The sequence below is a fragment of the Solanum tuberosum genome, unplaced genomic scaffold (genome assembly GCF_000226075.1).
Source record: "Solanum tuberosum cultivar DM 1-3 516 R44 unplaced genomic scaffold, SolTub_3.0 scf00213, whole genome shotgun sequence".
NCBI classification, from domain to species: domain Eukaryota; kingdom Viridiplantae; phylum Streptophyta; class Magnoliopsida; order Solanales; family Solanaceae; genus Solanum; species Solanum tuberosum.
In genome coordinates, this window is record NW_006239141.1 from 831,969 (window position 1) to 854,368 (window position 22,400).

Genomic DNA, 22,400 nt, shown 5'->3' on the forward strand with positions numbered 1-22,400 from the left:
AAAATAGAGTTAGTTACAAACTAAAGTCCAGCTGCAGTAGGCAGCATTGCAATTTGCAGCAACCAAAAGATTTAGAAAACCAACAAAACATTGTTGTGCAACATCCGGTGCAACAACTCCCAAGTTCCAAGTTCCAACATATAGCAACCAAGAAAATAACAAAACATTGATGTGCCTGCGAGAAAATAGACAAATGATCTACATTTCATAATAAAATATATAAAACTATCAAACAAGTTGTGTAAATAAGTTATTTACTTACCCATTACCACGCTTCACTAGTTGATAGTTGAACTTACAAGTTGCAACTATATATCAATAATACTAGATTCAGTCCCACTACAAGCAAAATCTAAAAAAATATGAAAGAATTTGTTAGTTGTTAAGAAACACTAGTAAGAAAATTATTTTCAAGACAATTAATACAAATACCAAATTCTTACCAAGTTCAAGTTGCTCAAGATACGCTAAATCTTCCTCAATATTGATTGGAAAAGGCTCACTTCTAAGCCAATCTTGAACACAAATAAGAGATTGCACAAGTTTAGGAGTTAATGAACTCCTAAAGGGATCAAGAACACGACCTCCTGTGCTGAATGCACATTCTGATGCGACACTTGAAATGGGAATGGCTAACACATCACGAGCCATCTCCGCGAGAATAGGAAATCTCGGCTCATTAAATTTCCACCACATTAATATATCAAATTCATCACTATCTGGCTCAATATCTTCAGCAAGATATCTTTCCAATTCTGATTTACTACCTGAACTTCCACTAACTTCTTTATGCTTCTCAAATTGTTGTTTCGTTCTCATTCTTCCTCTATTTACAAAGTTGTCACAACCACTCACACTAGATATACTTGATGAGTTGTTAGATGAAGTGGGTGAAGATGGTACATGTGAAGAGATTTTTGAGGATTTCTTAACATAATAAGTACATAAAAAGTTTCAAGAAATTTCACCATTGACCTCACATTTTTCCAGTCAACACTTGTAAGAATATCTACACTAGTTCCATCTTCAACACTAGTTTCATCTTTATCTTCAGAAGAATCAGAACCAAAGGTACGAAGATGATTCAAGTATCCAATATCATAAAAACTATATCTTTCAAATGCAAGCTCAAAATGTTGTGCTATATCAAGCATCGAATATGTAGAGTTCCACCTAGTAGGAACATCTAAACATAATGATTTCTTACAAGTTATCAATTGAGATTCACAACATTCTTTGAACTTTCTAAGTCTTGCGGGAGATTGTTTAATGTACTTCACGGCTTGTCTCACTAGTTTGATAGAGTTACCAATTTCCTTCAACCCATCTTGCACAATAAGATTAAGGATATGTGCCATACACCTCACATGAAGATGGTCACCATCCATAATGTTAGTTCCCCAATTACTCAATTGTTTAGACATTTCTTTCACAGTAACATCATTAGAACTAGCATTATCAACTGTAATAGTAAACACATTATCCAAACCCCATTCAAGCAAACAATTAGTAATGCAAGCTGCCATATCCCCGCCCTTATGACTAGAAATAGGACAAAAATTTATTATTCTTTTATGCAAAGTCCAATTTCTATCTATAAAGTGGGCTGTCAAACACATGTAGTTGATTTTTTGTATAGAGGTCCAAGTATCTGTCGTAAGACAAACTCTTGGACGTGCTTCTTTGAAAACCTTCTTCAAAAGTTGTCTTTCTTCAAGGTATAGTTCATAACAATCTCTCGTCACGGTTCTACTAGAAGGAATATGAATTGTGGCACTGTAACTCTCATGAAGTTTTAAAACCCTTCTTTCTCAACAAAACTAAACGGTAGCTCGTCAACAATTATCATTTTGGCTAAAGCTCTCCTACTTTGTGCTTGGTCAAATTTCCAAGTGCTAATCATCCCTTCCTTTGCTCCCGTTGAAGATGGTAGAAAATTAATTAGATTTTGACCTTTATCTACGGTGTCACGAGGAAATTTAAGACATATTCTCATATGATTATTCATTGCCGACGTACCATTAGTCGATGTAGAAGCTTCATAAGGTTTCTCACAATACTTGCATTTGGCTTTCTTAGCTTCACTTTCATCAGTGAACTTGTCAAAATGCTTCCAACAAGTAGCTCTAGGTTCCATGTTTTTCTTTATTTGAAGTATCAACATCAACTTCAACCTCATTGGGAGATGAGGTGTTAGGTATGCTGTCATTTGAACCTCCACTTTCACTTATCCTACTTCCAATTTGTGTCATCTGTAAAAAAGTGAAAAAAACAAGAATAACAACAATCAGAAAGACGCAGTACATTACAGTTCACAAATCACACAAATAATCACAAAGTTGCATACTTGCATTCAATGATTAAACTCACGCAGTTCAGTTGCGGTTCAGAACTCAGAAGAACAATAATCACGCAGTACATTACAGACTTACAGTTCACTAGCCAACTCACTGATCAGTCCCTAACTAACAGAACACTACTGAAACACAGCCTTATATTCTGAAGATTCCATAGTACAATTGGATATTTTAGCATATACTACATATGTAAAAGTACAAGTAACTAATAAATAAGAGAACTCCACATAGCAGGAAAATGGAACATTAAAGAAAGCTCTAAAAGTGTTGTTCAAGTCTAAGTGAAATCAGGGATAAGAAAAGTATGGTCACTAAAGCCAGTCCAAGCAAGAGTTCCTAATATATAGGATATTGACCTGGGAAAAGTATCCTTGGTAGCAGATCCGTGCAATGGTGTCAAATCAACCCCAAAGTAGTTTTGCTGCTGCCAAAAGGAAGCCTGGACCGCAAGGAATAAAAATAGTATTAAGATATTGACTCGCAATCGAAAAAAATAATGTAAACAATGGTCAGTAAATCATATCAGCGAAAAAGAAGAGATAAAGTGTATAAAAGCAAAAGAAAGCCAAAGTCCAAACTATCAGACATTTGTAGAAGTTACTGGTAAATGCTAATGGTAAATGGATACTAATTTTGGACAGTGAGATTTTTGTCAATAAGCTTTGCCTGAATAATTGATTCTTGTTAAAAAGAAAACATGAAGATCTAATAGACATCCATGGTGACTGTGAAGCTTGAATACCAAAAGTTCTATTCGTCACACTGATTTTAGATGGCATTCAATTTGTTTCTCTTCTTCTCTTACTATCTACCCAACCACGGAAGTCCATAACATATTAACATATTCCATTAGCAATTGAGGTCTTATTCATTTAAGAGCAAAAGATGAACAAAATATCAGTGCTTTTCATGGGCAAAATGCAAAAAGAATTGTTACAGTTACAAGTTACAAGTACACTGTACACCCCTCAATACTAACTACTCAAGTACTCATCTTGTATTTGAAATTGAATATAACATAATAAAGATTTCTAGATGAAGTTAAGACTTAAGCCGCGATGAGCAGTGAGCACTGACCTTTGACTATGGAGTCGCGAGCACTGAGCAGACAATAGTTGCGGGCTGCGAGCAATCAACGTCAGCGAGGTGCCAGGAGCAGCGGCATGCTTGAGACGACGAGCTGAGAGATGAGAGTTGAGAGACGAGCTCGGAGCTGCGGCGTAACTGAGAGTTTGAGACGAGGGTTGAAACTGATGGACTACGTGGTCTCAGATTAGGGATTTCTAATTCAGATTGGAATTTGGGCCTGGGCCTGGGCTATTGGGCTGGGATTTAATGAAGGGGTAAAGACTAAAGAATATATATATCTAATTTCGGTTTTTTCGGTTAACCGATTTTTTAAGCTAAAAAATCGAAAACCGAACCGAAAAACTGAAATATTAAAAATCAAAACCGAAACCGACCGAAATAACCGAAAAATCGAAAAACCGAAACCGAAATTTTAAAAAAATCGGTTCGGTCGATTTTTTCGGTTTTAACCATATTATGCCCAGCCCTAGTCTCAATGTAATAATGTAGACACAACAACAATTTAATATTATTCTTTTCCTATATTTCTCACATGATATCAGAGCCTCTACGATCTTGGTAGAAAATCAAAGAGCTTCCGCTGCCGGGCGGAGGGGGTGGCTATTACATATAAATGCTGCCCGTCTGGCAATAATTATTTTAACAAAAGTGACATCAATGGTATATGCATGAACACACCCCTTATTCAGGGGAAGTAAACTTAGTCAGACAGGTCATCATGAGTCAATTTCCAATGACTTTGTAGGACTGTTTTGTGTCAACCCCATATCTGTCGGTATTTGTGTAGCACCGTGCTATCTTTCAGGTGACTACTTTTTCATATTCAATTTGTGTAGCAATGTGCCATCATTCTAGTGACTACTTTCTATATCTAATTTGTGTAGCATCATGCCATCATTTTGGTGACTACTTTTTCAGAAGTAACCAGACACCCAAATCAACATATAAGACATCAAGTGATTTGGCCCAAAGAAAACCAAGTTGACGAAACCTGGAGTGTTTTGAAACCTTTCCAACCGAGGTTTGTTGAACATGAGACCACCAACTTTTGATTGAAAATATCGAGGCGATGGTGTTACTGGAAACCTGGTCTGATTCGGAAGCCATACATGCGTCCAACATAGAAACTGCTAGAAGTAGTACTCCGACGCGTGAGACTCAACGCTTATCTGCCGACCATCGGTTCTATAGCTTGTAAGGGTAACCTGATAGACTAACCACTTGTCTTCCTCACCCTGAATTGTAGAAATGGGAGGTGTATAGAAGAATGGTGTAGTCTCTAAAAATACTACATTAGTTGACTCTCAATATTTGCCAATTCAGTAGAATAACATCGATATATCTTCTGAAGACAAGAGTAGCCCAAGAGAACGCACTTCAATGCCTTGGGCTCCAACTTGGTAACAAATGGTCGAACATCTCGAATATCATGTGCTTCCAAACACCCTAGGCTCCATCGAAAATAGTAACTTGTTTGGAAAGAGAACATTTTAAGGAGCACCATTGGCAAGCACGCCAGAGGGCATGCGATTAATCAAAACATTAAAAAAAACTAGCTCAAAAACTGAGTAAACTCATTATTAACCCTTTGACCTGGCAAAATGTGATATTGTTTTGCAAATCGACATGACTCACATTCCAATGTAGAAATATTCTGAAATTGAGGGCATAGCTTCTTTAACTAAGGTAGAGAAGGGTGTCCCAATTGACAATGTGCTTCAAATGGAGACACAACACTGGAGCATGCAACAGACTGAGACTTGAAAAGGTGACACGACACGTTTTATCCAACTTAGCAAAAGCCTTACCTGTATTGGATTTCTTTACGTGATTTCTGATATTGAGATAAATTAGGAAATTGCTCTTCGAACCAAATCATGTTGTCAGAAGCAACAACTTTAGAACTTTGAGTTATTTTATCACATCAGTCATTTTCCAAACAAATTAACGGAGTGAGGAAACCAGCAAAATTGCACTAACCAGAAATACCCCAACAGTTCTCTATAACCTTACCAATAATTGGAAACCAACGAAATTGCACCAAATAGAAATACCTCAATAGATCTCCAAAAGCTCAACAATTCATAGAACTTGCTGGACCCAATCAACATATAATTCTTCACTAAGAATAAACAGTCAACAATCTAGAGACTCACAGTGAAATTCTACCAAGAAGATGGAGATTCAGAAGTAACCAGACACCAAAATCAACATATAAGACATCAAGTGATTTGGCCCAAAGAAAACCAAGTTGACGAAACCTGGAGTGTTTTGAAACCTTTCCAACCGAGGTCTGTTGAACACGAGACCACCAACTTTTGATCGAAAATATCAAGGTGATGGTGTTACTGGAAACCTGGTCTGTTCGGAAGCCATACTCACGTCCAACACAGAAACTGCCAGAAGTAGTATTCCGACGCGTGAGACTCGACGCTTATCTGCCGACCACCGGTTCTATAGATCGTGATGAGACGGTCCTCTCTAGAACGATTGTGAGATTGAAATCCGAAGCCCCAGGTACCTCCTTTGTACCATATCTAACTTACGATCAATATTCTGAGCAAAAGTAATTAGAACGATGCTCTAATACCATGTAAAGATATGTCACCTTAGCCTAACAAGCTCAAAAGTTGGGTTAGGAGTGGAGGATTGCGCAAATCCATATCCCCAACCTTGTGGGACTTTACCCACTTAAACACTGCTTTCACGCCAGGCCCAATGGCAGCGTGGATGGAGAGCCCATACCGGGGTGTACCTGGCTTTGATACCATGTAAAATTACCCTTTGGGGTGGCCCAGTGGTTTGGGCTTGGAACTTCCATGTTGGAGGTCTCAAGTTCGAAACCCCTTGCCAGCCAGCGAAAGCAAGGGGTTTGCCTTTTGGGTCGAGCTCGTCGCACCGGGCTTACCTAGTGCAGGTTACCTCTCCTGTGTAGTTTGCGAGCTATTGCATAGGAGCAGAGGTTTTACCCTGTGCGCACCCAAAGGGTAGCAGTTGCGGGTTTCCCTTGTCATAAAAAAAATAAAAAATATACTAGTGTCTAAGTGTTGGTTGGAGCAAGTCATATGAAGTTAAAACCCAAAATCATTGTAAGGAATTTGACTTCCGTTCATGTGTGACTGCAAGGAAAGTCATTTTCCCCCTATATGTACATTTATACGGTAACCAAAGACCAGAAAATGACTTACACTGTGCCAAAGAGGAATACTAGTCACACGTTGATACATAAATAAACCAAGTGATAAATATTTCGAGACAATGATGAAAATCTCCTTATCGTATTATTCCAAGAGTGAGCTATTTGTTGGTGTACAAGTAAATCTATCAAAGGAAATAAAATCACAAAATCCCTAAATATCTCCACGTATGATAGTATTATGTATATTATGTTAAGAAACGTCTATATACATTATATAAATATATTTAGAACATTAAATAAAGGGATTATAGCGAGTTGTATAAATTGACAAAGAAGGAAGGAGATATCATCTCATTTCTGCACTTTTCTCCATGTTTTCCTTCTCACAATCGCACTGACTCTTCTTCATCAACTTTACCAGGTTAGATTTTTCTTTCTTTCTAAATACTCTTCTTTTTCTTCTTTTGTTTAGAATTTTTACTATTTGTGATGTTGGATTTTACTCCTAAATTAGGGTTTTGCCGGTTAGAGTTACACAAATATATTCTTAATCTCCAAAAATTGTTGCCGCACTCATGTCAGAACCTCCAAAAATGCATTATTACTTTTGGTAGATCTGAACCGCGCTTTGCAATAATTATGAATTGTCCGACCAACATAGATGTGTTGATATATTAATGGTAATGATTTTGCTCTTAATTAAATTGGATCCACCCCCATTTAGACCATTCTTAGCATCTTCCGACTTTCCATTGTTAAAAATATCTGCAGGATGTGCTAAGTTAAGCTTTGGATAGTGATATACCTCAGTGGAGACAAAAACATGGAAGCGGCGGGTTATAGGAGAGTGTGGAATAGGAAGCTTCTTTTAGGAAACCCTATTTGGGGGAGAAGGCAAGAACTCGGTCTCTTAGACCGAGTTCCTTTTTTGTATTTCCTTTTTTGGGCCTCTTTCATTTGTCTAGATTGGGCTGATAGACTTATCTATCATCGTCCCAATGCTTGAATGATGCGTTCTTATGAGTAATAAAAGGACCAATGGTCCATAAAGTTAACCAAAAAAAAAACCTTCTTCCGTTTCCAAGTGTTGTGGATTGATGTTAATGGAAAAGGGTGTGGTATTTACTGTTTCATGCTGCTTAAATTACCTGCAAAATGGTTGTATATGCTTAATTGAGATGGAGAGAAAAAAAAAAGAAACCATTCATTGGCTAATGAAAACAATAGAAAACTAAACTAGTTCTTTTCTATGAGTTCCCATCTTTCCATTTTCCTACAGAATTAACATAAATAGCTGCCCATTGAAAAAAAATAGTCGGCAGATGTATACCGTACATGTGATATATGTGTATTTGCTGATGAAAATGACCCCACACCGGATCGAGACGAGATTTCTGGACTCCTTATAAGGTTTGGGCAATCCTTTGAGCTAGTTTTTGGAGTGTCAGTCCTAATTTGAGTATTGACTAGTGGATGTTACATACTTTTGGCTGAGCGGCCAAATGTGTAATCTACTCTTTTTTGCTTAGTTTGATAACATGGTAACACTTCTGCTTGATTTCTTTGTTGAACTTCTGTTCTATTAATTCATGTTTTCTAGATTTGTTCTCTTTCAATATGCTTGTAAGTTGTTTCATTCTGTTTATTCTAAGCAAGAGATTTGCTTATATGTCCAGGTAAAAGATTGGGAAGCAAACGCCCATCTGTATGGATTGTCAGTGTCATTTTCCAGAAGATCTGGTGGTTGATATTCTATCGAGGTTGCCAGTGGAATCACTCTTGCGTTTCAAATGTGTGTGCAAGCACTGGTATGGTTTCATCAAAAGTGCGAGTTTTAAAGAGAAACATTTTCATCAGAAGAACAATGGTGCCCGTCTCCTTGTCTGCGACTTTAAAATAACAAAGATCGCACCCATCTTCGTAAAGTCTGTGGTGTTCTCCTTGCTCCCAAAAAAAATAGTTCCGGATGTGACCCCTGAACAAAAAGTTCTCCTTCACCTTCCGAATATATCTGATTTCAAGTGTGTTGCTGGCCCAGTTTATGGCTTATTCTTAGTGCAGGAACAAATTTATAATGAAGGTGTCCGCTTGGGATTATGGAATCCTGCCACCAGAGAGTTTCGGCCTCTGCCTTCTGCGCCTTTTGAGATTGAGCACTTTTTCTCAGATCATTATCATCAATTCGGGTTGGGGTTTGACCTGTTGACTCAATATTATAAGGTTGTATGGATTCGAGATTATGAGGGACACGGCGTTTACCCTCACGTCTCTGTCTGTGTCTATTCTTCATGCAACAACTCATGGAAGAACCTAGAATTCCCTCCCAGTTATACCTCAGGTTTGCCCTTTGACACCACTTATCTCAATGGGGTTTATTATTGGCGTTCATTGCGTGTAAATGAGATGTACAGGATTCACTCATTTGACATGGGCAGCGAACAGTTTGGGGAGATGCAACTCCCAGTTATTCCAAATGAATACTGGAAGAAGCTTACATTGCGTGGCGACTCGCTTGCAATGTTGGCTGGTTATAGGTCTATGACATTCATATATGAAATGAAACAAGAGGGAAGTTGGTCCAAAGTTGTTACTGTTCAACCTAGTATAGATCCTCATTGGCCTCGCGACATCTGGGAGAATGATAAGATTGTTTTCGAAATTAGAGAAACTAAGCAGCTGGTGCTATATGACCTTACAACAAGTGAGGTTACAGATCTTGGAATTCAAATGGACCGAACAAATTGTGTTTTCAATTACAAGGAGAGCCTAGCTCTAATAAAGAACGGAGATGAAACTCAGGACCAGGATAATGTTGTCGAGCAAATTGAACACTTCTTCAGTGTCAGATCAACTGATGATAAGTCTTTGTTTACTATTAGGGGTCCGCCTTACGCAGGATGAACTTAAATAGTTGGGTGTTCTTGGTTTGGACACAGATTTTTCTAGTAATAAATAAGATTGTTGTGACATTAGCTGTTATGCTACCTCATTGTAACATTGTGTTTGAATTTAAAATTGTTTGTTATTATGTTGACGAAAAAACACTTGTGGTATTTTTCTACACGTGATTAGTGCAAGATTTGTTTTCCATTAGATTATTGCGACATGTAGCATTTTGGAGTACTTATTTTTATGAATGAAAAGAAAAATACAGAACGCTTTTTGAGGTGTGAAGAATCGATTGCCCTTAAAGAAAAACGGAGATCGATTCAACATCATGCGTAACACCTCCAAGATTCAAAAACAACAAACTTCAGGCAAATAAACGTTTTCAGCTGCTATTACTTCTCTTCATCTTGATCTTCTTCTTCGTCTGTTGTTGTTGCTGCTGGTCCTTCTTCTTCATTCTCTTCTTTTCCTTCTTCTCCATGTAGTGTAAACATGAATCGTTTCTAGTAAATTTATATATCAATTTGACTTTTAGTTTGTAATATGAACCATTAAAGTTTAAAAATTATAGGTCCAAAGTATATAATACTACTAGTTTTAAATTTTAATATACACATTTGATTTAATTATATAAAAAATTTACAATGCTAAATTTTTTAGGAATTCTCAATGTAACACACTTGAAAATTTTGAAAGAATAAAGGAAAAAACAAAAGAAAAATTAGTTAAAATGACAAAAGTGTAACTGATAACCACTTGGAAAAGTGTTACTCAGAGAGACAAGATAGATATAAGATTTAAATTTCTATCTCTCACTTAGAGAAGTGCACCCAATCATCATCGCATTATTATATGATACTTTGAACATGGGTTCACACATCTATATTTAAATATTTAAAAAAAAATATAAGACTACTATATATGATCTAGAGAGGGGAGCATGGGTTCACGTGAACCCATGGCACCCCCTCTAGATACGCCTCTATGTTTGGTTGCTAGTTAAAATTAATGCAGGTATTAGTTATGCCATGTTTGGTTATTCCATCTTCTACCTTGCATAAATCATACATATGTTTTCTTCATAACTTATACATATATTTGTTTAAACCGGAAATCGAATACCGTACTTGGTGTGCTGAATTTTATTTAGAAAGAAGTAGTAAAAACACTTCTAAACTGGGTGCGAATTATTAATTTCATCCCGAATTATTGACAACCTTTAAAATACCCCTTTACATGATTAACTGAACTTAAATGCACCCTCGATCTAGCAATATGGGTGAAATACACCCCTAAATTCTCGCTAAGTTTAGGTGCTTTCAACACTTCTCTCGGTTTTTTATTAAGAGCCCTATGCTCCTACAAGAGTTTGAGACCACTTGCTATGTCATGTGGCAGATTGGGGGTGTATCTAAGTTTAGTTAGTCAAGTAGAGGGGTATTTTTAAGGCTGTCAATAGTTTGGGAACGTAACTAATATATAATTTGTTCAGGGTGTTTTTAATACTTCTCTCTTTTATTTATAACAATTGTGTAGTTTGCAGAACTGAATTTCTTGTTTATTATATCAACATTACATGTATATATACACTAGAAAGAAACATCAACAAAGGTAAGAAAATATCCTACATATCTCTTATGATTCCTACAGATATCTCCTATCTATATAAGGTAATAGAATATATTTACAATATTCTGTAACACTCCCCCTCAAGCTGGAGCATATATATTGATCATGCCCAGCTTGTTACACAAATAGTTAACTCGAGCTCCATTCAATGCCTTTGTGAACAAATCAACTAGTTGCTCTCCGGTCTTCACATAGCCTGTGGAAATAAGGTTTTCTTGAATCTTTTCACGAATAAAATGGCAGTCCACCTCAATGTGCTTAGTTCTTTCATGATACACTGGATTTGAGGCGATATGAAGAGCAACTTGATTATCACACCAAAGTTTCGCGGGTGTGGGATACTTCAACCCAACTTCACTTAAGAGGTGATGTATCCACATAATCTCATATGTGGATTGTGCCATAGCTCTATACTCAGATTCTGCACTAGATCGAGATACAACATTTTGTTTCTTACTTCTCTATGACACCAAGTTTCCACCCACAAAGACACAATAGCCAGTAGTAGACCTTCTATCAATTTTGGATCCAGCCCAATCGGCGTCTGCAAAACACTCAATGCGAGTATGTCCATTGTTGCTATATACTATGCCAAGTCCAGGGGTGCCTTTCAAGTAACATAATATTTGCTCCAAAGCTGCCTAATGTTTGACTCTAGGCGTGGCCATGAATTGACTAACAACACTAACTGCAAAAGCAATATCCGGACGAGTTACAGTGAGATAGTTTAGTTTCCCAACTAATCTCCTGTATCTCTCTGGATCATCGAAAGGATCACCATCATCTTTTGTTAGCTGCATATTGGGAACCATTGGAGTACTACAAGGCTTGGCTGCCAACTTTCCAGTTTCCTCAAGAAGGTCAAGGATATACTTTCTTTGAGATAAAAATATCCCCTTCTTACTCCTACTTACTTCTATTCCCAAGAAGTATTTCAATTGTCCCAAGTCTTTCGTTTGAAATGTCGAATGCAAGAAAGATTTGAGAGAAGATATTCCTGCATAATCACTCCCAGTGATGACAATGTCATCAACATATACAACAAGAAGAATAATGCCAACTGTTGATTGTCTGTAGAAGACCGAATGATCACATTTGCTCTTTGTAAGCCCAAACTTCTGAACTACCTCACTAAATTTCCCAAACCAAGCACGTGGGCTCTGTTTCAGACCATACAAGGATTTCTTCAAGTGACAAACTTTCCCATTCTCCCCCTGAGCAACAAAACCGGGCGGTTACTCCATATACACTTCTTCTTGGAGATCACCATGAAGAAATGCATTCTTGATATCCAATTGATGTAGCGGCCAATTCTTAGAAGCAGCTAGAGAAATAAACAAGCGAATGGAAGTGAGTTTGGCCACAGGAGAAAAAGTATCAGAATAATCCACCCATAAGTCTGAGCATATCCTTTAGCCACTAGTCTGGCTTTAAGCCTCACCACAGAACCATCAGGATTTACTTTGACCGTAAAAACCCACTTACATCCCACTGCCTTTTTTCCTTTTGGTAAGTCTACCAAATTCCATGTGTGATTTTCATCTAATGCATGTATCTCCTCGAGCATTGCATCATACCACCCAGGGTGACTCAAAGCTTCCTGAACTGTTTTGGGTACAAAAATGGAATCTAGAGAAGCAATCAAAGAGCAAGATGCGGGAGACAAGTGGTCATATGAGATAAAATTAGCAATGGAATATATTGATTGACACTGACGCTTACCTTTGCGAAGAGCAATGGGAATGTCAAGATTTTCTGTTGGAGAGGGACTGATCGGAGGAGGATCTGATGACGAAATAGTTGGTGCAGGACATGTATCATTGGTCACTTGTCTCCTAGAATAAACTTGAATTATCGGCGGCTTTGTTTGAGCAGAAGGAACATCAGAAGGCACATTCTCAGTTGACTGCTCAACACTACCACAAACTTCCTTATGATGTTCTGAGCTCGGTGGAGTGATCTTATAAATAAGCCATTCTTCTTCTTCCTACCCCTGAGTTGGAGAAGTGTCGGGAGAAGAAAAAAAGGAAATGTTCTTAGAGAACGCCACATCTATCGACACCATATATCTGTTAAGGGTTGGAGAGTAGCACCGGTAACCCTTTTGTAAGCGAGAATATCCCAAAAAAACACATTTCAAAGCCTTGGGATCTAGTTTAGTAACATGGGGTCGCACATCACGAACATAACAAGTACTTCCAAACACCTTTGGCTCTAATGAAAATAATGGCTTATTTGGAAAGAGAACACCATAGGGAATATCACCATTAAGCACTGTGGATGGCATGCGATTAATTAAAAAGCTAGCTGTGGATACCGCATCCGCCCAAAATTGGTTAGGTACCTTCATTTGGAATAGCAAAGCACGAGCAGTTTCAAGCAAATGTCTATTGTTTCTCTCAGCTACTCCATTTTGAGAGGGTGTATCCACACACGAAGATTGATGAAGAATACCATATTGATTCATGTAGTTCTGAAATGATGCTGACATGAATTCTTTAGCATTATCACTCCTCAATATATGGATAGAAGCATTAAATTGTGTCTTAATCTCAGCACAAAAATTTGAGAAGTGGGAGAACACTTCAGAACGATTTTTCATAAAGTAAATCCATGTCATTCGGGAAAAATCATCCACAAACGTAACAAAATATCTGAACCCGACTTTAGAAACAACCGGACATGGTCCCCAAATATCTGAATGAACTAACTCAAAAGCAAAATCAGCCCGCTTATTATTCCTAGGACTTAACGAGCTTCTATGGTGTTTTGCAAAATGACAAGACTCACAATCTATTGAAGGTACATTATGAAATTGAGGACATAATTTCTTCAAAACTGGTAGAGAAGGATGTCCCAAACGACAATGTGCTTCAAATGATGAGACGATACTGGAGCAAGCAATTGATGGAGGCGCCCATTCATCAAGAATGTAAAGACCGTTTGATACATGTCCTTTACCAATAATCTGTTTCGTCATAAGATCCTGAAAAAGACAATAATTGGGATATAAGGAGACAAAACATTGTAGTTCTTTGGTAAGTTTACTCACAAAAATCAGATTAAAGGCAAGACTATGTAGGCCTAGAACAGAGGACAAAGTAATAGATACGATTCCAGATCCCTCAATGGTATAACTAGATCCATCAGCTATGGTAACAGAGGATGGTACTTTATGTGATCGGAATTTAGAGATTATTTTGGGATTACCTGTCATGTGATCTGTGGCACCCGAATCAATGATCCAGTTGCTTGAGAAGGAAATGAGACATTTGTTACCTGACTCAGTAAGGGCACGAGCTAGAGTGGTTTCATTCATTGATTCCTGATACTTTGTAAGTCTAGCATACTCATCGGTTGAGATTATAACAGTTGAGGGTGAACTAGAAGTGGCAGCAACAGTGGCAGTCTGAGTTTGAAGTTGTTGGTTGCGATTCTGTAATTTCTTACAGTTTCGCCTTATGTGCCCGGGTTCCTTACAATAGCGACAAGTATTATCGTTGATCCATCTCCCAGCATCATTGTCTCCTCCTTTGTTATTGTTCCATCTCCCAGTATCATTGATTCCTCTTTTGTTATTGTAACATCTCCCAGAGTTATTGTTGTTGTTCCACCTTCCTGCATCATTATTATGATTCGACTTCCCTACATCATTGTTATTGTTCCATCTCCCTGCATCATTATTGTTGTTCCATCTCCCTGTCTCATTGTTGTTCCATCTCCCTGCATTATTTCTTCCTCCTCCTCCTTTTGCAACAAGCACATTGGTCTGCTGGATGGATGGAGTACTCTCTGTGGGCAACACCCGATTGAAAACATCTTTGAGAGAGCTGATCTCAGAACTAGACAGAATATGTGATTTAGCAGTTTCAAACTCAGATGGGAGTCCTGCTAAAAAACTCATTATAGCCATTTGTTCCCTCTGAGCCTGCTGCACCTTGATATCAGTACTGAATGGCAGAAGTATATTCAGTTCCTCGTAGGTTTTCTTGAACTCCATGAAGTATGTAGTTAGTGACTTAGTTTCCTTCTCAGAACAATAGAAAGCCTTACAAACTTCATAAATCCTAGATATTTTACCTTTGCCAGAATATAAATACTCCAAATAATCCATTAACTCTTTCACAAACTCACAGTGATTAACCAAACCAACAACTTCATTGTCAATAGAGTTTATAATTTGCAAGAGTAGTCTAGCATCATCTCTAAGCCAAGCCTTTTTAGTATCATCAGTTGGAGGATCTTGGATAAGATGGTCATCCTTTTTAACACTACGCAAGTAGACCCTGATTTTTCTGCTCCAATCTAAATAATTAGACCCATTTAATTTATTATCAGTAATTTTGGACAATGCTGGAACAATTCCAGTCATGGCAGATTTATCATCGGACATTTTAACTAATGTTTATCCACGAAATTGATCAAGAAGAGCAAAGGATAAAAAATCTGACACCAAACTGGTTGAAAAGAGCAAAAAAAAACTGAACCCAAGCAGCCACTGAAGCGCAAAGCTATTACCAAATTTTACGTCACAGATTCAAAGGATAAGAATCAAACCTGGAAGAGAAGAAATTATTAGCCTGCAGTGATTTAACACCAAAAACCAATACTGCAGTACGTTGGAATAGATGAAACGATGCTGGGACAGCAAGCCTAGATGTATTCTCCAAAACTCAAGTAGCCGAAACCTTTTCCCAAGATGCTAGGAAAAGTTCTGAAGTTTCTGAACCAAGATCTTGAGCCTAGTGGCTCTGATACCATGTAGTTTGCAGAACTGAATTTCTTGTTTATTATATCAACATTACATGTATATATACACTAGAAAGAAGCATCAACAAAGGTAAGAAAATATCCTACATATCTCTTATGATTCCTACAGATATCTCCCATCTATATAAGGTAATAGAATATATTTACAATAATCTGTAACAAACTGAAATGCTACTAAACATGGTACTAGTTAGGCTGATTTTAGTACATGAATAACTCACCTACTAACCGGACAACCTTTTATTGCTTTATGGTCCGTAAATTACCTGCATAATTGTTGTATATGCTAAGCTGAGATGTAGAGGAAAGCAAAAGGGAAATCATTGATTGGCCTAATGAAAAGTCTAGAGAAGCAAACGGCCAGTTCTTTACTAGTCTTGTATGAATTTACATCTGTTCGCTTTTCTAGGGAAATTGACATTAACAGAGGGGGTGCCAACCCCTAAAATCGGCCTCTGTGCCTTTTGAGATTGATTCGAGTATTCTGAGATGAACCGGTACATGTCTATGTCTGCAAAATGGCTGCATATGCTACGTTTGTTGAGGTGTAGAACAAAAACAAAACCATTGATGGGCTAATGAAAATACTAGAAAACCAAATGACTAGTTCTTTAGTATGAATTTTCCCATGTTTTCAATTTCTATGGAAATTAACATAAATAGAGTTGCTCATCCAAAAAAATAAAAAATAGTCGACAAATGTATACCATACATGTGTTTGTTTATTGATGAGAATGATCCCACATTGGACCGGGACGAGATCCTGCTTGAGCAACCTTCCTCCATATGAGCTAGCTTTTGGGTGTGAGTCTTAATATGACAGTATTGGCAAATTTTGATTACATGGTAACATTGCTGCTTGATTTCTTTGTTGCACTTTTGTTCTATTAATAATGCATGTTTTGTAGATCTGTTCTCTTTGAAATATGTTTGTAAGTTGTGTCATTCTAAACGAGAGATCTGTGTATATTTCCAGGTAAAAGATTGGGGAGCAAAGGACTACCAGTATGGATTGTTATTGTCCTTTACCAGAAGATCTTGTGGTTGATATTTTATTGATGTTGCCAGTGGAACCACTCTTGCGTTTCAAATGTGTGTGCAAGCACTGGTATGCTCTCATCAAAAGTGAAAGTTTCATAGAGAAGCATTTTCATCACAAGAACAATCGTGCCCGTCTCCTCATTTGCAACTTGAAATTAGAAAAGGAAGAACACACCCTCGTAAAGTCTGTTGTAGTCTCCTTGCTCCCTGAAAAAATAGTTCCGGGTGTGACCCCTGAGCAAAAAATTCTCCTTCATCTTCCGAGGACCGATTATTTCAAGTGTGTTGCTGGCCCAGTTAATGGCTTATTCTTACTGCAGGAAGTATTTTGTGAATACGGTGTCCGCTTGAGTTTGTGGAATCCTGCCACCAGAGAGTTCTGGCCTCTGCCTCCTGAGCCTTTTGAGATTAAGCACTTCTTCTGTGACTATGATCATCAATTTGGATTGGGGTTTGACCTGTTGACTCAGGATTATATAGTTGTTTGGATTCGAGTATTCTTTGATAATCAGGGACGAGGACAGGGACAGGAACAGGGCGGTTACCCTCATGTCTATGTCTGTGTCTATTCCTCATGCGATAACTCATGGAAGAACCTAGAATTTCCTTCCAGTTTTACGTCAGGTTCTCTCTATTTCGTCATATATCTGAACGGGGTTTATTATTGGAGTTGTAGGAGCCTTGATAATATATACAAGATTCAGTCATTTGCCATGGGCAGCGAACAGTTTGGGGAGATGCAAGGCCCAGATATTCCAGGTGAACGCTGGAGGAGGCTGACATTGCGTGGAGACTCGCTTGCAATGTTAGTCAGTGATAAGTCTATGACATCCATATATGAAATGAAACAAGAGGGAAGTTGGTCCAAAGTGTTTACTGTTCAACCTCGTATAGATGTTGCTCATTTGCCTAACGATATTTGGGAGAATGATAAAGATTATTTTTGAACTGACAGAAACTTCACAGCTGGTGCTATATGACCCTACAACAAGTCAAGTTACAGATCTTGGAAATCAGCTGAGGCTTATTGCCTCTTATGTTTTCAATTACAAGGAGAGCCTAGCTCTAATAAAGAGAGGAAATGAGACTCAGGACCAGGATAATGCTGAACTTAAAATTGCTTGTAAGAGCTATTAGAGTTTTCCATTTTAGAGTCTTCAGTGATCATTGATTCATGAAAAGATATTAGATTATGGCTACATTTAACATTTTGGAGTGTGTCTATGCATGCTATGAAAGAAAATAGACTGAGAACGCCTTTAAGGCGAGAAGAATCGATTGTCCTTAAAAGAGTTATTGCTCGTATACTCTTTTTGGGGAAATATGTTATGTTCTCATGACATCTTGCATTTTATGTTGTTTTGAAAGATTTGATAGAGTACCTCTCTGGAGATGCTCGTTCATCCATATTTAATTGAAGCCTATGGGTGTGTTCGTTACCAAGGAAAATGTTTTCATGGAAGATATTTTATATATCTGCTCGAGCTCCTTCATTGCGTCTTGGATTTCTTTCCTTTAAATTTTCATCCTGTACAATTTGCAATATTATAATCTTCAAGTAACATACATCCATGCGGGACATGAAGTATTTGACTATTTGCTCTATTAAAGTACTAAAAAAATATTTTTACAACATTTTTTTTCAAACAAATTTATTTGTTCCTACTTTTTAAAAATAGAAATGTATACATCATAAAAAAGAAATTCATATTGCATTAAAATATGGAAAATATATGTTGAAATACTTTTCCGAGAACAAATTTGGGAGCGGGTGAAAGTAATAATGAAGTAGTACAATTATTAGGTGGACGAACTAAGTCAAGAATTGACAATCAATGAAAGTACTTTTATAAACTCGAAGTAGAAAACGTCACCAAATCTATCCCCTCTCTTTGAATTTCTTATCTCACCACTAACCTTGCCTTCAACCTCTCAATAGAACCATTGTTGCATCCAAACTACACACGTAAGTGTACATGGTACAAGTTATATAGTGATTGTAAATAATTGGATGTCGAACCCATATGATTGACTGCATTTAACTAATAAATTTTAAAAGTATTTCTAGCGAGAAACAATTTGTATTTTTCAAAAAATACTTTTAGTGAGAAACAATTTGTGTTTGACCAATAACATTGAAAACCATTTTTCAAGTGCAATTAGTATTTAATCAAACAATTTAAATTGTTTTAAGTGTATTTTTCTTAAAAGTGTTTTTCAAAAGGTATCATAGAAACAATTGATATTTGACTAGACTCTAAAATCATTTTATTTTGAAAAGTGCCTTTAGTAAAAATCTTTTTTTTTAAAATTACTTTTGTGAAAAGTAATTTTTGTTTAACCAAAATCTAAAAAATAATTGAGTAATCATTAGTTTGGCCAAACTTTTAAAAATACTTACAAGTGCATTTTTTTCTCAAAAATATCTTTCTACTTTTTTAGCTTCTATAAAATAATTTTTGTTATTTTCCAAAGAAATTTATTTTCTCGCAAAAATTTAATCAAAGATCTTACTTTTTTGAAAGGCAAAAGTGCTCATTACCTTCCTGGACTCGAAGCTTTTTATTCAGTGTACATCTAAACTATATTCCGTTTTAATAACCCACCTCCCCCCCATTGCGTTCACCTTTATTGTCCACCTGCTCCAATCGTGACTACACGCGCGTGACAGGTTGACAAAAGTGGTGATGTGGATTTTCAGCTGGATAAATATTAGCCACCTAGACAAATAAATATGGCAAAAATAAATATCAAACCTTCTCACCTAAAACTTCCGGACTAAGCTTCTCACTAAGCTCAAAACTTCTCACTAAGCTCTAAGAAGTGTAATCGACAACGTGAAGTTCTTGCAGATTTCAAAGCTTTTGGCTCTCTAAGAAGTGTAATCGACGGAGTAAAGGGCATATTTCGCGGAACTCTTTTTGGATTTGGGTCTTCTTAGACATGAAGTTGGTCGATTAAATTTCAAATTTGTCTGAAATTCTTACCAAGTAAGTGTTATTGTTTGTTTCCTTTACTTTTTCATTTAAAGTTTGCCCTATTTTTCGTTTCGCCATAATTCGACTAGGGTTTTGCCATATTTTCGATTGAGTTTCCGATTGATCTTCCAATTAGGGGTTTGATAGTTTTCAACCAGAATTTTCACTTAATGAATGTATTAGTATGAACTTGTTTAGCTTATGTATGCATGAGTATTAGGGTTTCTGGTAATTAGTTAAAAAAAATTAGGGTTTTTTAGTAAAATTAAGATTCTAGGATTTTGATTTCAATATTCTATTTTGGTATTGTTAACTGTTGGGGTTTTTTGCAATTTCCTTATGTATATTTGTATGCTGTTGAGTAAAATCAATATTTTAGGGTTTTAGGGTTCCAATTCATCTATTATGTTTTTGTATTGTTAAATATTATAATTTCCTTGTATAATTGTATGCTTATGAGTAAAATTTGGTTTTGTTGCCTCTGTTTTTCTGTTGTTGTCTCTGTTTTGGTGTTGTTACCTCTGTTTTGCTGTTGTTGCATATGTTTTGTTGTTGTTGCCTTGTACAATATATTGATTATTATTGTGGTTATAGGTTGACATTATGGCTACTAAGTATCTCAATTTAAGGTTCAAATTTGGGGGTATCTTGGTGAGTGAGGTAGGTTCAGTATATGATGGGGGTAGGACTGAATATGTAGAGAATGTGGATGAAGATCATTTGTCAATTCTTGAACTTGCAAATTATGCTAAGTCTTTTGGGATTAGTAAGTTAGAAAAAACTTATGCAGTTCCATCTCTAGGGGGTGATCTGGTGGAATTGAAAAATGACATGGACATTTGTAACATTGCATTATTTATGCATGATGGGGACACAATAGATATTTATGTGCGTCATGACACTATTCTGGAGGACGTGGGTCCCACTGAAGGTCAAATTAGTCAATCTTTAAGTCAAGTGGGTGAGTCTTTTAATGCACATGGGGAATCTGATGATTCTTTAACTGCACAACCAAAAAACCCAAATCTAGGGTTATGTTCCTCTTCTTCCTTTCCATTTAGTGAAAGAGTTGAGAATGATGGGGTTGTAGGTGTCCAACAAGAAACTGATGATGGTTATTCTTCAATAGATTGTATTGATAATGAAGAAGAAGTTGAATCTAATGTCCAACAAGGAACTGGACCTTCTATTCAAGAAAAAGTTGAACCAAGTGCCCAAGAAAATGCAGAGGAAGATATAGACAATGATTCTATTTGTTCTGACCAGTCTATTGACTATGAAAGTGATGTGCATGAGGAGTGAAAGATTGTTAAGGAAGATGTGAGAAAGTTTAGAGGAAGTAGGAGAAGAAAGAAAAAGGAAAAAACAAAAGGCTTTTTTTTTAGGTGAAGTTGGACTTGATGAAGGGTATGAAGATATTGAAAAAGGCAAAAAGAATTTCAAAGATAAGCTAACAGAGGATGAGCCATACTATGACAGTTTTGATTGTGATAGTTTTCAAAGTGATGAAGAAGTACCTGTTTCTGATGATGAATTTGAAGGAGGGAGTTTAAGGGGGAGAAAGAAGAGTAATAGAGTGATATATGATTCTACTTGTGATATTGTAATATGACAGTGTGGTTTGATATTTGAAAGTGTAAAGGAATTTAGAGAGGCAGTTACAAAATATGTTATAAAAAAAGGAGTTGATATGTGAATGAGAGTACTAGATTAAGAGTTAAGTGTAAAAATGGTTGTCCATGGATGTTGTATGCAAGCAAGCAGGGGCGGCTCAACGTAATTAGGGGCCTAAAGCGAAATTTCAATTGACGCCTAACAAATTTCATACATATTTATTTTAAAATTTATTTTTCTAACTATTTAGATGCAAATTATTACCTAATTTTTTTTATAGATGATTTTTTCGAGTACTTATTTTTATTTATAATTATTAGTTTTAGGTAAGAATTTATCAATTCAACGTTGAAAATTATTATTTTATTGAAGCAATCATTATATGAATTGTTAACACAATTCTATAAGTAATAAGTTGATAAACTTTAAGCAAAAATGAGTTTTAAAAAATAAATAATGTAAATGCTAGCAAGAAATGTAATAAAAAATATATACTATATACTTTTTATTATAAATAATTGTTTTTTTTAATAAAAAAATAACACATAATTTGTTCTTGGTAAAAATTTGAGGCCTTCCAAAATTGGGGGGCCTAAGGCAGATGCCTTAATTTTTATAAGGCAGAGCCGCCCCTACAAGCAAGGAAGGTGTCACATCCCAAAAATCCATAAAAAGGATTCCCAAATCAATCTTGACAACTTAACCCTCAAAGGGTTATTTCAAACCACCGACTAACTCAAAAACTGAATCTGAATCTAAGATCTCAAAACCACAACATATTTACCATGACAAACCCCTAATCATGTAACCACGAGAGAAATTTCGGAATCAGTAACCACAGAAAAATCAAGGATGAACCTAAATCAGTCACCAAGCTCTCACAACACACGAACC

The 22,400-nt window shown here is 36.6% G+C and overlaps 2 protein-coding genes across 3 annotated transcripts in view; both read left to right on the forward strand.

Moving 5' to 3' along the window:
• Positions 1 to 9,678, forward strand: part of LOC102605328 (F-box/kelch-repeat protein At3g23880-like) — a 13,800-nt gene extending 4,122 nt beyond the window's left edge. The window contains exons 1-2 of one of the 2 annotated variants that reach the window (XM_015312783.1): positions 6,705 to 7,006; positions 8,262 to 9,678. In XM_015312783.1, coding sequence (XP_015168269.1) covers positions 8,293 to 9,486 — 1,194 coding nt within the window. In that variant the 5' untranslated portion in view covers positions 6,705 to 7,006; positions 8,262 to 8,292 and the 3' untranslated portion in view covers positions 9,487 to 9,678. Of the gene's footprint in view, positions 1 to 6,704; positions 7,007 to 8,261 lie in introns of those variants that run through there. The other variant, XM_015312782.1, reaches the window with a different exon arrangement.
• The window catches only part of LOC107062291 (F-box protein At3g07870-like), a 42,116-nt gene extending 23,910 nt beyond the window's left edge, over positions 1 to 18,206 (forward strand). Inside the window, exon 2 of the mRNA XM_015312785.1 lies at positions 16,850 to 18,206. Coding sequence (XP_015168271.1) covers positions 16,881 to 17,861 — 981 coding nt within the window. The 5' untranslated portion in view covers positions 16,850 to 16,880 and the 3' untranslated portion in view covers positions 17,862 to 18,206. The remainder of the gene's footprint in view (positions 1 to 16,849) is intronic.
• Positions 18,207 to 22,400: the final 4,194 nt, after the last annotated feature.